We start from the raw sequence: 17437 nt of genomic DNA on the forward strand, positions 1-17437 counted from the left end.
AATAACGTACAGATCACCACCGACACGACCAATGACCATCACCGCCGCAGTTCGCCGCTGGTAACGCCACCGCAGCCGTCCCTTCCACCACCACCCTACGCACTGCAAAAAGTGTCTGCCCAAAAGACCCGAGATCGCCATTATCGGCGGCATATCGGTAGTACACGTTGCACCAGTTTTACTTACTCCTGCAGTCTCCAGTGACGATCGATTATCGACACATCGACCGGACAGTGCGCGATCTTCGGCTAATTGCAACCATCTCCGCGGTCAACAGTCTACGCCAACGTCGACCGTATTATCTTCGTGTTACACACAACAACTCCGACGCTGCTTCGCCAGTAGGTAAGAATTATTGGATCATTTTTTTTTTAAACACTGCTCGCGAATTACCTAGCTCAGTGCATTTATTATTTTACGTGTTTTTTTATATTATTAAACGTCATACACCGCGGTTTTGCATTTCCTCCGATCTGATCACTTTGGAATACATTATTACAAATAACATATTATCTAATGGTAGTTATTTTATTTATTTAAATTATGTCTATTCTGCACCTTGCACTTAAATATAGCACGAAAACGGCCGTTCAAATCATAATATTATCGATGTTCAATATAATTATCCGCATGCAAACTCAAAATTGCAACATCATGAGCGTTTACTATTTATAAATCGCCAATCGCTGCAGTGGGGCATCAGTGTTAGGAAAATAAAAATTATTTCAATTAATATTTATAAATATTAGATACATAATAATCTATAATAATGAGGTATAATATGTATAATTTGAAATTGTTAAATTACAATAAATTACATTAGTTAAATTCGTCGATATCAAATATATTATACTTAAAGAGATAATGTATAATTTTACTATAATTACTATTAATTAAAACATTTAAACATAAATACAATCAGACTATGATAAAGCTAGTTAATCATATCCTAAGATTAAAAATTAAATCATAATCTATGGTTAATTTTATTTAGTTTTATTTTTATTAATTTATTATAAAATACATTTTTAGTTTGGTACTAATTGTAAATTTTAAATTATAGATAATAAAGATCGTAAACATTATATTCATCGGTTAATCATATTCTGTTTTGCTAAACACTGAACGGCCGTTCTTTTATGTGGTGTTGTATTTTGATAGTTGATGTATAATTGTATTTTAGTAAAAATAGGAAAAAAATATTTAACCATATCCCTTAGTTATTTTTAAAAAATCAAAATAAACATTTAAACGTGAGATGAAATATTTTTATGAATATTAACTATGAACAATTTAGAGTTCTACCGGTTAGGTTTTTATACAATTAATTTTAATCCTATGCCACTTGAGCTGAACAAAAAATATTGTTAATAATGTAAATTAAAATAATTATGTATTCAATAAAAAAATATTGTAAATTGATTGTTACTTGAACTTTAACTGTATAGTGGTAAACTATTTAGGATATACGTTTTATAAATGCTATATAGATTTTTTTTTTATTGTATTCTAACAACTCATTTACCTCGCCACAAGCTCTTTTTAATGGGGTAAATTAAATAATTAATATACTCATTGTAACTATATTATTTAATCAATAAAACGAAAAAAAATAAATATCTATTAGGGTCGGGATGCGGAGACTTGAACGTCGAACACCGCAATATAGGTATAGGTATATCTGCACGCTTATATTATTATAATCTGAAGTTGGAAAACAATTTTTTCAAGTGAATTTTTAAAAAAAATTCCATCATATTATGCATATAATATGAACAATTATAATATTTATTTATTGTACCGTATAACACTAATATGTTTATTGTATATAAGCCAAAAAATGTTTTCTTTCCAAATATTGTGGTGAGTTTTTAGGCATTTCTGCACCAGTACTATACATATATGATGTAATATTTACTGACATTTCTATGTGAGGTAATGTAAAAGTCTGTACATGATATAACTGACAAAGATACAAAACTAGTCATAAGTACAATAGTTATTCCCCGTTTAAATTTCAAATCTCGTTCAAATCTCAAATTTAAATATCCAAAAAAAATATCTTTTAGATTTTCAAATGGCTAAAACTAAAACTTATATGAGGGATTTTGTTTTAAATTTCCAAGGTTTTTGAAGCAGTGAAGTTTTTTTAATTATCACTTTAAAAAATCAAAAATATGTATCTAAAATCAAAACTTGAATAAAAAGACGAAATAAAACGCTATTGGGGAAATCAAAAATATTTAGTTCGGACATAGTCGTAGCCATAAATTATAAAAATAAAATCTAAAATATCCGATTTGTATAAGCGTGACGTATCATTCATACGCTATATACGCATATAATATGAATTTAAACTATTATATGTATTAAACATTTGTGAGCGTTTCCGGATTAAAAAAAAGATTTAAGGTCGGATTCTGCATTCTCAATAGTGGTTAAATATATCGTAAACGTCGCCACATAAATCTTTTAGGAAATAAAAACAAATTGCCCATCACGTTATATCCGGATTGCAGTATACCACGCGATGGTTGTCGAAGTGTGTGTTCGTATATTTATGTAGTATGTCAACTACAGGGTGATTCTTCAATCATACCACCAACCCTATTTGTCCTTTTATAACTAATTTACCCGAATTTTGATTTTTCAAATTTCAAATATCATATAATATAAAGACCATTTTTTTTAAATCTTAAGATTTGTTTAACTTACTGCTAAAGGAGTGTCTATTATGATGATGCAAACTTCTGTTTATAAAATAAAAATCCCTCTTTTTATTGTAAATTATTTTGAAAATTTTGATATGCTTTATTTAAAATTTTAATGAGTAGTTCTTTCAGTCATTTATAATAAGAATAATATAGTCCTTAGAAACGGTCTTACAAAAATCTAAGATTTTAAAATCACCATTATAACCCACATATCTTCCAAACTTATCCTTTTCATCTTTAGTACCTAATTTAAGTTAAATAATTTAAAAACTACTGTTTTGAATTTTGATTTTCATGCGTCAACATTTTCAGGATAAATTATTTGCTAAACATTTAATATTGGAAAAGTGGTCCTCATTTGAAAAACAGAAGTTTTCAAGACAAATCTTAAGTAGTACGAAATAATATCGAGAATTCTAAAATAACAAAAATTTAGTTTTAATAACTGCATTATTGATGAATAAAAGAAGACAAGTATACTGATTTTTGAACCATCCTGTATATAAAAAATAAATATATATTGGCTTACAGCCTATAGTCGAATAGTCGAAAGTATATGTACATTATTTATTCAGCGTGACTACTATTTTACAGCAGCGACGACGACCGTAAGTTGTTATTTCTTCATCCCGATCGAACACACCGTTCGTATTACATGCATACATATTAAATTATAATTTATAATATGATTTGTGTTTTAGTCACTCAAGTGAAAATGATAATTTACATTGATTCCTTTGTTCTATTTGCTCTCGTGTGTCCAGCAGCATCCATGCTGTCCTAGTCCAGACACTATCATTATTGATAAAGTGTATTATTGTTTACATATATTCGTGTCATAGTTATCAAACTGTTTCAATATTGGCTTTAGGTCGTAATATTATTTCAAATAAAGTCGTTCCTCACTAATATAAATACTTATAAATTATAATTATAACATCATGTTAACTGCGCAACAACTTACGGATTCTGTCTGTTATGAAAAAAATTAACTATTATCGTATACATTAAAAATTACATAACATGTAAATTTTATCAATGCACGACACGTGCAGATTCACTATTCATGACTAACATTTAATAATTAGATTCGATTATGCGGGGTGATTCGATATCGTCTTCAATCATTACGCGACGGTACCACCTGCAATGTTCGGTACAATATAATTTTTAACGCACTTTTGCGCCATCGTAGTTACAAAAAATTTAATCAGTTCATATTATTGACAAACGTGATTGTTAGGGAGGGGGAAAATTTCTCCTGAAATTTTAGTGGGACAAACGTATAAATTTGCCGCATCGCAGATATGCCAACGACCGAAATCTTTTAAAATAAAAAAAGTATGTAATACATTTCGAATTTAGATATCCATATTAAACATATTTTATAAGATAAAAATAGTTTTTCTTAAAATTATTGTTTATTTTACATTTCACCTGTTAAATAATAATATATTGTAAATGTATCATCAAAATTTTCGCATTATCGGGCTTGAAAAATAATCTAATCTATAATTATTTCATAAAACACGATTACAGGAATATCATGACATTATTTTTTTTATTAATTCTTATTTTCCTCAGATAATGGTTTTGGTTTTCATAAATGTAAAGTACCTAATACATTTTAATAAATTATTTTACCTCGTTGAGTATTTAACTCAGTTACGCCACTGTAGGTTAGTAGGTAGCACATAGTTACAATAGAAAAAATTCTGTCGACAGCGGTCGGAGAACGTAAAGAATAGCGTAATGATATATTAATATTTTAAAACACGCGCAAAAATATCTAATGCGGTAAAGAAAATAATTTCATAAAATCATAGTTTTCAGATAGCATGTCGGTTAAAACTTAATGTTAGGTTAGACTCCCACTATACCGAGAGCATTACACTACTCGTTTTGTCATCGTTGTATATATATCGTATCATCATATAATATTATTAAATTTTGATGGCTAAGATAGTTGAAGGTACTTGCATAGAAAGTGCAATCAGAATTCCCAAAATAACAACAATTTGTACCAAACCGATCAGTATATTAACCTAACATAACCTAATCTGTGCAGACAGCAAACATATATAAACGTAACGGCTGCGTATAAATAGAATCCAACTTATTTATCAATCGCAATTATAATTAGGTTGGTACTTTAAAATATATCAAAATGGTAAGCTATACATTTATAAACCGTCAAATATTTATATAATATAGGCGCGTTGGACACGAACTCACGTGGTCGTATTTTCCAAAACACTTTAGTTTTTTTCGTCAGTATCATCTCTCTCTGGTTTTTTTTTATTTATTTTTCGTCCATTTAAATTAACTTTGCACCAGATTAAATTCCTGTAAGCGTAACATCAGTCAGTGGCGTATTTACAAAGGGATTCCGGAATTATTCCCCACCACCCACAACCACTAGGCCACACAAATTTATTACAAAGGGAGAACACACGAATCATAAACTTTTGGCTTTTAATTTACATTTAAAAAAAATATATATTAACAATTTTTCAGTTTCCATCATCGATGTCTGACTAGATAAGTTGTAACCCATAATATGTGCACTTAACTCAAACTCTTATTACATAATATTTTGTAATTAGAATTTATTTCCGTAAATAAATTATTATTATTATTTGATACATTTTGAACCAAACCTCGTAAACTATGATATTATTTAGAATGTTATAATTGTTTATTGTTATAATAGTTTAGTTAACACAGTTTAAATGTCTATAAATATATGTTTATTAATATGATAATGTTTATTATATACGTATTACAAAATTATAAACATTAATAAACATTTTTGATTATTATTATTATTATTATAAAAGTTTTGCCATAGCGCAGATTTAATTAACGATAATATTATGTACCTATAGTTGTATTGTAATGATCGGTTATTCTATTCGAAATGTCGATGATCCGTCTACGACTACCGACCGATCGTTTATAAAAAAAAAGCATAATATAATATTATAATTAAAATAAATGACGTGGCGGTATTCTGAGAATATGCTTCACATATTGATAAAATCAAGTTACCATATTCCGCTCGTATCGGATCATTTAAAACTCGTATATAATTTTTAAGTAGTAATAACCTGTAAAATGGTTATAGTATGTTTGAAACAGAATTTATGTTTACATTTTGGCGAAATAGACGCGCGGTGACTAAAAAAAAAACCCCCCAAAAATATATGCCAAAATCGAGATCGATTGTAATCCGTGGCGGCGCGGCGGTGCGTACTCTTTCCGTGTGTCAATAATACTCTCTGCCGGAGGACCACACGCAGACCGCGATTACCCTCGTTCCATTGGTCACACGCCCTCGCACTCAAAGGGTTTAACAGCCAATCAAAATCACAGTATTCGATCAAGAGCCCCGCACGACCGCGGTTGCCACTAGGTCATTGTATTTTTGTGAAATCGACGGCGGTGCGTAAATATTAACACATTTATTCGTCCGTGCTACATCGCCGCTGCTGACGATCGACCGATTTTATGTCTACGAATAATAGATAACATATTTATTTAGGTACTTAACAACGTAAAACGGACCCCAAGAAGTTCAATAAAGGACTGCAATAACTCTCAAAAAATATTTTTCGTTCTTGAATTTAAATCGTTTTGAAAAAAATAACGTTAGACATAATAATATACGGTAGGTAATATATTTGGCCTGTTTTGGCGATGCAGTTTTGAACGACCTGCAGGTTATCATTTTAGCTCAAAAGTTTTAGTTTATTCGCTCAAACTAAGTAAACAATTTGCTCAAAACTGCATCGCTAAAAACCGTCTATAGTAATATATAGTATAATATAGTTAACGAGTCTTACATAATATTAATTTGAATTGTATTACAGTCTCGAACTGGATGTTCGATATTCATTTAAATATCATATTATATAGGTACGTATGTGCACTGTTCGTGGATTTCGCTAATCTAACACGTGTTATATTTATTATTATTATTATTATGATAACGAGTGACGATAATTTATTTTTTGGCGGTAGATTTTTTCGGTTTGTTATTTAAACGTCAGTTTTCTATTTACAGCAGTTGGTTGTACCAATAACCACTCTCATCGATATTGGATTTTGGACGACGAAAGCGATGAGCGTGCCAATGGAATTGGACGAACCCGCGACGGAGGAGGCGGTACCGCTAGACCTGACCGTGAAAAAGGATGACAACGGCGCCGTCTCAGAGGCGGATGCAGAACGCTCTGGACCAGGGAAATTGACGGAGAACGAGCTGCCGCCACCGCAGTCCAACGCTCAGAACGGCGGTAAATCGACGCCATTGGACTTGAGCGCCGGAAGAGCAGTGCCGTCACAGCCACCGCCGCCGCCACCGTCCGCGAACCAACCTCAACGCGCCACCGTGGTGGTGCTGTCGCCGAAGGTACAGGTCAAATCGTCGCCGCCACAGTCACCGCCACAGTCACCGCCACAGTCACCGCCATCGCCGCCGTCACCGCCGTCACCGCCGTCGAAGCCGCAGCCACAATGCAAAATCTACTGGACGCCAGACTCGTCGTCGCCCATGATAGCCGCCGAACACTTGGCGCCACTGCATGGGATGTACGCCGAAGCTGCCGCTTATCGTCACATAATCTCGTCCGCGGCCGTCCCCGAGTACAATCCGTTCCTGCCAATTCTCCCAACGTCCGCGGCCACTCAGTATCACCATCAAAGCCACATCCAACACCAGCAACAACATCTGCACATCCAGCAGCAGCATCAGCTCCATCTGCAGCAACAGCTCCAGTTGCAGCTGCAAATGCAGCAACAGCAACAGCACCATCAGGAGCAGCAGCAGAAGCTCCACAAGCAAAAGCTACAGCTGCAGGCCGCGTATGGCGCTCTCCCGATCGACCCCACTTTGATGTTGTCTGGCAGTCCAGGGTATGCAGCCACGTTGTCGCCGTCCTCGTCCGAGTCCAACCATTTCCCGTTCAGCGGATTCGACTGCAACTACTCCAAGCCAACCTACGGTCTCGGGTACGACAATCATTATCGACGCTTATATAGTCATAATAATATTAACTTGCATTTGCTTATATGCCTCATACGACATGAATCGTCTCACCCGCAATAATATCTTGTTATTGCTATTATTTCTATTATTATTCTTCCGTTTGTTTATGTTCGACAATAATGCATTAATGTACAATATACTATTTACAGTTATCCTTACTACGACAGGATGCTAGACGGCAGGATGACTGGTGGGTCATTCGGAAGCGTAGACATGAGCGCCAACCGGTCTGATTGTCCGTCGCCGGAGTCTACGACCACTTGCACGACGACTACTGACGACCATCACCAATTCCATCACCATCACCACCAGCAGCAACAGCACCGAGACCTAGACAGAGAGCACCGCCACCACATTAAGGCGTGTTCAATGGACGACATGGACGTCGTGGACCCCGAGGAGGTGGCAGCCATATACAGACAGTCGGACTTCCTGTCGTTCCGTCACCGGTACATGGAGAGTTTGGGGCCGCCGAGGAACTTCGAGAAAATGAGGCGGTCCAACAACAACAACAACAACAACAGCAGCAGCCGCAGCAGCAACAACAACGATGACGACCACATGTCGGGGCACGGACAGCAGCAGTACGACCAGACGTACGTTATGAAGCGGCAGAAGAACAACGAGGCGGCCAAACGATCGCGGGACGCCAAGCGGCAGAAGTATATCGAGAACCAGATCAGCGTCATGTACCTGACCAAGAAGGTGAGTGAGATGAAGGACATTAAGAGAAGGCTGTTAAAGGCCAACAGTAATATACTCGCCGAGTAGGCACTACTGTAGTACTGTTTACTTACAATATTCTGTTAATATAAGCTTTAGAGCACTTTCTGTATATGCTTTCGACGACGACGACGACGAATACGACTTCCGTGTTTTTAAGTATCAATTTTCAAACCATTTATTTTGTATTAACTGTTTTCCTTGATTGTCAACTATCACTGTTGTATTGATAACGCCACTCCGGGGTCACAGTGTCGGGTAAAAAAATAAAATCGTGAATAACCGACTTTTCAAATTTATAAAGATTCGAATTCATTGAATTAATTGTCAATACCAATAAACATAGATCAACATATTTTAAAATTTCAATACGTAACTAGTGATTCTCATATAGTTGTAAGCTTTACTTATCACAATACACCATAAATAACACGTCATATAATTCATTACATTGTATATCGTATATTTTAGTATTGACTATAATTCAATGATGGATGTAAAAATTTTAATATTTATTACTTTTAAATTGTAACTGAAATCTTTATAAATGTATATTGAATAATTGGTCGATCAGAATTTTTTTACCAACCACTGTCATATAGATCGACGGAGGTGGTATATAAAATGTATTATATACGCCATTATAATGGCTGGCGTGCCCAGATGAGAATTTTTTCTACCGCAAAAAAAGTGGTTTACGGCTGATCTTACTTATTCGTTTGGATATTAACGGATTTGATAGAAGGTCCGTCGACTTAAGCTGTTTTGAATAAAGCTTCACGAACGTTAAAACCTTTGTCACGCCACGGTCGCTAATGATATGACCGTAGATATCGATTTTAGTGCATTTTTTTAGTTCTTACGATGATGTGGTACTACCTGTCCACTGCCTTTTCAGTATGATAATCTACATTTATTTAAAAGCTTAAGCTTAAACCAACGGTTTGGTATTTAAATTGTTCAAAAAAATATTTAAAAAATGAAAACTTTTATTCCGTTCAAAAACACCGAAGTCAACTGAAATAACTCCGGAGTAGTTTAAACAAAAATAATTGTATAATAATCTTGTGATTTATGTTAACTGCTTCATAACAGCCGACGCGTTGCTAGTCAAAACATCAGTCTCTGTAACAATGTTTTGGAACAATAATAGGGTGCCAAGAGTGGTACAGGTAATATATAATAGAATGGAATAATGGTAAATGTTCTAAATTGCAGTAATATATTACATTATATTACATCATACTACCATAATATATATACAGGAGATCAAGACTGATGTTTTGTCACATTATTTGGATGTTTAATATTATTTTTATTATTTTTGATATTATATTATATTTACCCATACATACTTCAATACTTGTATAATATATATACCGTACATTATACGATTGTATAGTTTTTTAGATTTAAGTACGAATTTAGTCATAGGACTTAGATTATATTATATTATTACAACTAAAACAAATTTTTTAAATTTGATATTTTTGTATACTATATACTTATTAGTTGTAGTTATTACTTTATATTATATTATATATTATTATTTATAATACGAGTTTCTGAGCACTTCTTGAATCTTGTATTCGATAATATTATGCTGTTTTCAGATGCCAACAATTTATATTTAATACATTTCTATTATTATTTTGTTCATATAATGTGTTGTCTGCTCCATATAGATAATATAGATAATGTATCATTGTATACTCCTGTGTTTCTTTGTAACAAAAACTATATAGACGCCTTTTGTGTGGAAGCCGGAAGGATATTTTTAAGACTGCACATTTCACCAATAAAATGTATAATGATATATACTTCTGCAGAATCGTTAACGTCCTAAGTTTTTGTTCAATTGTGTCTATTCGATGCACGAGGTATTTAAGACGTGTGATGTACCTGCGAGTGATAAATGTGCTCTTGACGACTTGACCACGTCCGCGACTTGAATTGAGGTAGGTACGACACTATACGACGTATACACAGTATAATAGCAGCGTGCGCATTATGATAATAACAATAATGATAATACGATCGCCGTTTAACAGATCTATTCTCTATCGACGACGACACCATTATAATAATATTATTATATACTTTATAAAAAATTTCCGGTGCTAAAATTTGCACCGTTCAAACAATATCAAATTAAACACACACACACAAATAATGTCCAACGCTCAGAATCCCTGAATAGAGTTTCACACGATGCACGCGCCATGTAGAATGTCGACCTATATAGCCAATTCGTGTCATTATATTGTCGCTTGTATACAAAAAAAAAAAAAGGAATTAGTTCCTCCCAAAGTCGAGCATGGGAACGGACGTGGCGTTTGCCTAAATTGGAATTTAAAACGGTCTATTATATTTTGTAAACTACCTCTTATTATTATATTATTATACGAACTGTATACGTGTTATAGGTGTACCTCTCTATCTATAATATAGTGCCTGTGGTATTATAATGTCCATAATGGGCATTTTTGTACGGAGCAGCTATATACAATGTCCTTAATATTGGGGGTGTACTGTACTTTTACCACACTCGAAGTATAGATACAGTATAATATTCTAACTTGTACTTATGACATTCGTTAATGATCGCTATTAACCCCCCCCCCCCCTTATTTAAGCGACATCACCATTATTTTAATATGGGATACTTGCTGAAACTTCCGGTGGTAAAATTTCGCACGATCATATTAAGGGATATTACCTATTATACCATATTATTTTTTTTTTTTTTTTTTTTTTTTATTATTAATTAAAGGCTTCAAATACAATGTTTATTAGCCTACAATGGCTTATATGTTTAATTTATAATATAATGGAAATTGATAGTTGTGATGTGCTGTCTTTGGTTCTTGTCTTATATGTTGGTTGTAAGGTCGGCCATCTTGATGAAGTTAACTATGTTTTTTTCTTGTCCTGGTCCGAGTGCGTCTTTGAGTGAGGAGGTGTTTATTTTTGCTTTTGATCTAGCGTTATGATAAGTGGGGCATTCTAGGAACCATATTATTGTACATTTATACGTTGTACATATTCTATACAATGTACAATATTACAATACGATGAACGCTCTAAGGTGAGTTGTTTACTCAGAATTTCGACATAATTTAATAAATTTTGTGTAAACTTGTCATAATCATATTGGATTAAATTAATCATTATATTTATATATAATAGGTATGTTTATAATATATATTTTTAAGTTACTAAAATTAATAATATCTGTTTCTTTTTATTACACATATTTAGAATACAGCTATAGCTAGATAAACATAATCTATACATATGCAAAATACACAAAATTCAAAATATACATAAAAAAATGTTGAATAAGCAAAAAACTTAATCGAAATTCCAAAAAAAAACTTACATCTCATGTTGTTATTAGTATGCATAAAAACAGTATATGAAAATAAGTTTATATTATGTAAAATATGCGAAAAAGTAGCTGGCTTTCCTTCATTTTTTATTGAACTAAAAAAATAGTTTTAAAATATTAGAGATTGCGACGGTAACAATATACGATATATATATATATATATATATATATATATATATATATATATATATATATATATATATATATATGTATGTATATCTATACGTTAAATAATATTGAGTTTTACAGTTTTCATATATAGAATAATGTTATACTGCTACTTTAAATGTTTGGCGAAAAAATTTTGTCAAAATCTGGTTTTATACAAAAATTCTAATTTCCTTAACTTTGTTTTCCCCAATTACTCTGAATTGTACTGGGACTTATAGATCGTATTACTCAAAATCTAGAATTTAAAATAAAAATTAGACGCCTAATCAAAGGAGTGGTTACCAAATAAAGATCGCTTGAATTGATTTTACCGGGCCAACATTTGTTTAAAGTCCGACACTAAAAGAAACCATTTCAAATCCAGTAATTATAAGTCATCTGATAAATTATTGATTGTTGTTTTGAAATATTTATCTTAATTAATATGTAATATTATGTGTGATCACCTTAAATGTTACTTGTTAGTACCTGTTAGTGTAATAATAATAAACAACCACAATCAATATTAAGAAATATTCAACGAAATGTCATCGCCTATTACTCATTGCCATTTTACCGCGGTTACTGGTATACGGTGGATAATTTATTAATCGATGGGTGTGTTAAATTTATTGAATAATATTATTTCCCCCCCCCCCTTCGCGTCCACCCCTCTTCATCGTACTTTGAACTTTATATTATATTATTCTGCCGAGTGCCGGGTACCTTATTGTGTCGATATATACGCATCAATGATATTTACATTGCGGAATAATTTTCGAAATTGCTCTCCGGTATGTACTCGTATTATAATTTATAATATAATAATATGTACCTTTACCTCTCTCCCTTACGAGACAATGGTCCAGTCGACTACACAGTACACACACACAGAGCAAGATAACAATAATATATTATATTATTTTACATTTATATTGAAGCAGTTTGCGGTTGGTCAAGTGTGCTAAAAGCGGCAAATATTTTTTGAACCCAGTCTTCACTCTTTTGTGTGAACAGGACGAAGATCGATCTCACCACCACTCGAAACGGTTCGATCCCCGTTGACACGCATTATCGTATCTGCACATCAAGAATATGTGTGTGTGTGTGTGATGGAGGGCGATGGTTATTCGACAAAATCTGGAGTTTCGTCGGCGCGCGGCGGTGGTGATCACAACGACAATGACCGCGATGACTGTTAAAAACGTACATTATTCTGTATATACGACCTGATGCAAAATAATATGATGCTTATCACCGTGGTCTTTTTACAGAAAATCCGCGTCTTCGACCGACCCAAAAGGTTTTAATTTACCTCTGGGGAATGAGAAGAGGTATATATACATACATATAATATAAGCGCACTAGTATTATATAATTTATTTATTAGTTATATAGGTAAAGAACCGACATTGAGCATATTATTGTATTATTTTGTACCTAGCTATCATGTATAGGTATTATATGTTTGCAAACTTTCGGTATCTCGACTTTGCAGACAGTAGTCGATGCAATAATATTGTTCGTTATACGATTCTATTAGATTTCCACGCAGTTCCATCGACTTCGAGCAATTATAATAATTGTACATGTACGATGTACCTATATACTGCCAAATTGAATCACAATAATATTGCATTAGCAGCAATACAAACTGCAACGCACACTGCACAGTGTAAATAAATAAATACTATGATACAATTAAATACATATCATACGCAGTAAATATTAATTTTGTAGATGTTTGAAATAATTTAAAATGACCTGACGCGTATAATTCATATTATGTAATATTTATTTGTGTATTATAAATTATCACGGTTTAACGGATATGAAAAGTCTCTGGCTTAAACCAAATGATTTGTGTACATAATTTGGAATTAAATTGTAAACGCATATATGTATAATATAATCATATATTCATATGCAGCTGGCAAACTGAAATGTGTAAACTGTATGGGTTGATCGATAATTTTTTTCCATTTTCGCGAACGCGTAAACGATCGTTAAATTATTTATTACAAGCAAATATTTCCCGTCCCCACATGTAAATAATAAATATTATTATGACCATTGACTCGTATAGTGAATTTGTGATCACGCATTATGACATATTCCCATGTAGATGTAGCTCTGCTCTATAGTATAGATGTATAATAGGTTTAGAAAGAATCCCATCATTGATACCACTGTCACTGATAAAACACCATTATTACTTCCCACTACGGTCGTGAAATGTTGAATTTTAATTTGAAAATAAATTATTGAATGTATGAAAACGATTCTATATAGAAATAGTAATTTTGCCACAATTCCGAAGAATATTTTCTAATTTTTTTTTTCTTAGTTAGTTAATGATTAAATTAATTTGTCTATTTTTACAAAAAAAAAAAACATCATATATACATTATATATACATTACATAAAATATAAAAGGTTTTATAATATAGTTGATAATTATTATAATATTATTATTTATTTCATAAATTATTGCTGTTGATTTATATGTCAACAGTGACGTTTCATATTCCATTTAATTGTGTGAATAGTTTCCATGATTAACAGCTTAAATTAATCTAAATATTTGAAAATTTCATTGAGTATTATAGGGAATGACAATTTATTTAATTAATAGTAAAATATTACAAGCTTCAACGAATTTCTATTTAATATTATTTAATGAAATAATGAACATCGTTATTTTTCGTTCAATTATTCTATATTGTTAATATAGTAATTATTAAGACTATATGAATTTCATAAGGTCGTATATTATATGTTTAGAAATATAATTGTAATGTTGTATTTACGTTGTTTGTACTTTATTTAGTTTCTATGATAAAAATGTACGAGTTGCAATCACCTATAATGGACTTTCCTAGTATTACAATTTTAAGTTTTCTGATTTGGAAAAAAAATATGCGTCTAGATCGAAAAAAGTAGCCAAATGTATAAGCAGCTTAAAAAAAACCTAAATATTTGAAAAATTATATCGTATAATGTATAAAGAAAGTGCTAACATACAAACTGCTAAATTGCTGATATTTGGTCAAAATTTCAAAATTTTACGAATGTTTGTTTTTGAATTCCAACAAAAACAAAATCGATCGTCGAAAACAGGTTTTATATAACATTTGTTTTTAGTTTTTCTTGATTAATATGAAATGTACTGTGAATATTTTACTTTTGACCTTCCGAAGTACCAACTAGATCCAATTTACTACCAGAAACAACCTTCAAAGTTTAAAATTTAAACTTTGTACTGTCCCTAAAAGTGACGTTAGATATACACAAAAAATATTACACATTTCAAAATCAATTCATCAGTGGTGCGCTCAAAATATATAGATACCTATGTAATCTAAAAAACGCAATATCAGTGTAATAATGTAAAATTTAAAAAAACATAATCAAACCTTTAAATCAAATATACCTATACTACAATTGTATATTTATAAATCTAACGATCTACGGTTAAATCTTTATGATAATAATAAAATGAAACTCCAAACATAAAAATTTGCACAATGGAAATGCGGGGTGAAAAAAGGTAAAATGTTTTCAAATCGACAATGGCATCACACCCAACATAGATAAAATAAGTCGCAAGTACAACGAGTGCAGGCTCAGTGGGGGCTTTGGTGTTTTATAAAATATTTTAAAGTATTTTACAATTGTGGGTTTTATGTGTATACAACATCTTTTATTATTATGAGGACTGGTTCCTTACGCGCTAATATACCTATATCGAAAACTGATCCAATAAAACGAAAATTTCAAGATTTATGTGCAGCGTGTAATATACTTACTGTTGCTTAAAAAAAATACATGTTTACCTATATTATAGCCTTACAATGTACATACTGTATACCTGGGTTATACGCTATTGTTGGTTGTCACAAGTTAACAAATTACGAAAACGTAAATTCATGATGTATATATATCATGTTTAGTGTAAAAAGAAATCGATGCAACTACAACATCCCTTGCCAAACAATGGATAGAATTTCGTACGTTTTTTTTTCGGCATGGGTGACCTGAAGGTTTCGAAACGATCACATGTGTAGTCGTATAGCAGTCAACTACTCGGGTTTTCGAGAGACTGTCAAGAATTCTACCGCACATGGTATAATATGCTGGACGGCCGCGATAGGGTCCTCATTACATTATTATGTACCTACTAACCAACCTGCCTACCCGATGGATTTTGTTTACGATACATATCGTGTTTAGTTAATAAGTTTTCGATGGTAGTTTTTCTTTTTTTAGTAATACATCGATTTTAAGTTGAATATCTCAATAGTTTTCGGTCGTATACACAGCATCATGTTACAGTAAAACATACTTGTCAGACCTATATAATATCACTACTATAACTATAAAACTATATAATATAATACATTGCTAGTTAGTAGTTTGTTCTCTGGGAGATATCAAGGGAGTAATACAGTCTCTGATGCTGCAACAGTGGCAACATCACTGGACATCATCACACACAAAATTAAAAGAAATCAAACCCTCCATCAACCCTTGGCCAACATTCACTACCATGAGACGTCATGAAGTCATAATTAACAGACTCAGAATCGGCCATACGTGGCTTACACACAGTTCACTTATGAGACACGAAGATCCCGTCCAATGTTTAACCTGTGGTGAAGCTCTAACCATTAAACACGTCCTTCTACATTGCAGCAATTTTGCTGATACCAGAACCTCCTTAAACATTCCAGAACACCTTTATGAAGCACTTGGACCAGATCATGAAAAATCCAACAATATTTTAACCTTTCTAAAAATAACCAAACTGTATAACTTTATATAATTTTATATTTTTTCTTTGATCTTTTTTCCTTTTCTACATTGCACATATCAAAAATAATTATATTTTAATATTGTAAATTGTACCTTAATGCAGAAGTAATATTTAAATATGTAAGCTAATAACCTTAGTTGTTGAGGCTTTAAAGTAATAATAAAAAAAAAGAATAGCTGTACTCACTAGATTTAATAATGATAATCTAGTTTTGAAACGCATGTTTTATCTTTACATGGGTAACCTGACCTATAGGTATGAGGTATGACTACGGACTCGTAATATATATTATAACGACTTCTCGTTACTTGAACGACCATCGTTATAAAAATAAAAACAAAACTAAACGATTTTTTCAAATGAAAAATCCATCACTCAGTGTTTTATATACTGCACAATATACTACATGTTCCATCAGGAAATCTTGATTCGTCGAATTTCGCACACGCACACACACATGCGCTCTCACACGAGCATTATATTATATATAACTATATACAATACATTATGTGGAATATTGAATACGCCCGGTGTTGCAGGATATTTGCCCAGGACGGTCCTAAATTGTTTGCGAAAAAAAATATCCATATATA

At 32.3% G+C, this 17437-nt stretch overlaps 1 protein-coding gene across 4 annotated transcripts; it reads left to right on the top strand.

The window, feature by feature from the left end:
* Window positions 1-27: 27 nt before the first annotated feature.
* On the top strand, window positions 28-8790 carry LOC107165801 (uncharacterized). Of its 4 annotated transcripts, none has more exons than XM_089226885.1 (3): window positions 28-345; window positions 6767-7727; window positions 7914-8790. In XM_089226885.1, exons 2-3 carry the CDS (start codon window positions 6838-6840, stop codon window positions 8533-8535), a joined length of 1512 nt encoding a protein of 503 aa, XP_089083011.1. In that variant the 5' UTR covers window positions 28-345; window positions 6767-6837; the 3' UTR covers window positions 8536-8790. The 4 variants fall into 4 exon arrangements, with proteins under 4 accessions (XP_089083011.1, XP_089083012.1, XP_089083010.1 ...); XM_089226886.1 differs by having other exon boundaries at window positions 28-341; window positions 6781-7727; XM_089226884.1 differs by having other exon boundaries at window positions 30-345; window positions 6781-7727.
* Window positions 8791-17437: the final 8647 nt, after the last annotated feature.

The sequence above is a fragment of the Diuraphis noxia genome, unplaced genomic scaffold, assembly GCF_037042655.1.
Source record: "Diuraphis noxia isolate RWA-SAM2 unplaced genomic scaffold, SU_Dnox_SAM2 contig0004, whole genome shotgun sequence".
Taxonomy (NCBI): domain Eukaryota; kingdom Metazoa; phylum Arthropoda; class Insecta; order Hemiptera; family Aphididae; genus Diuraphis; species Diuraphis noxia.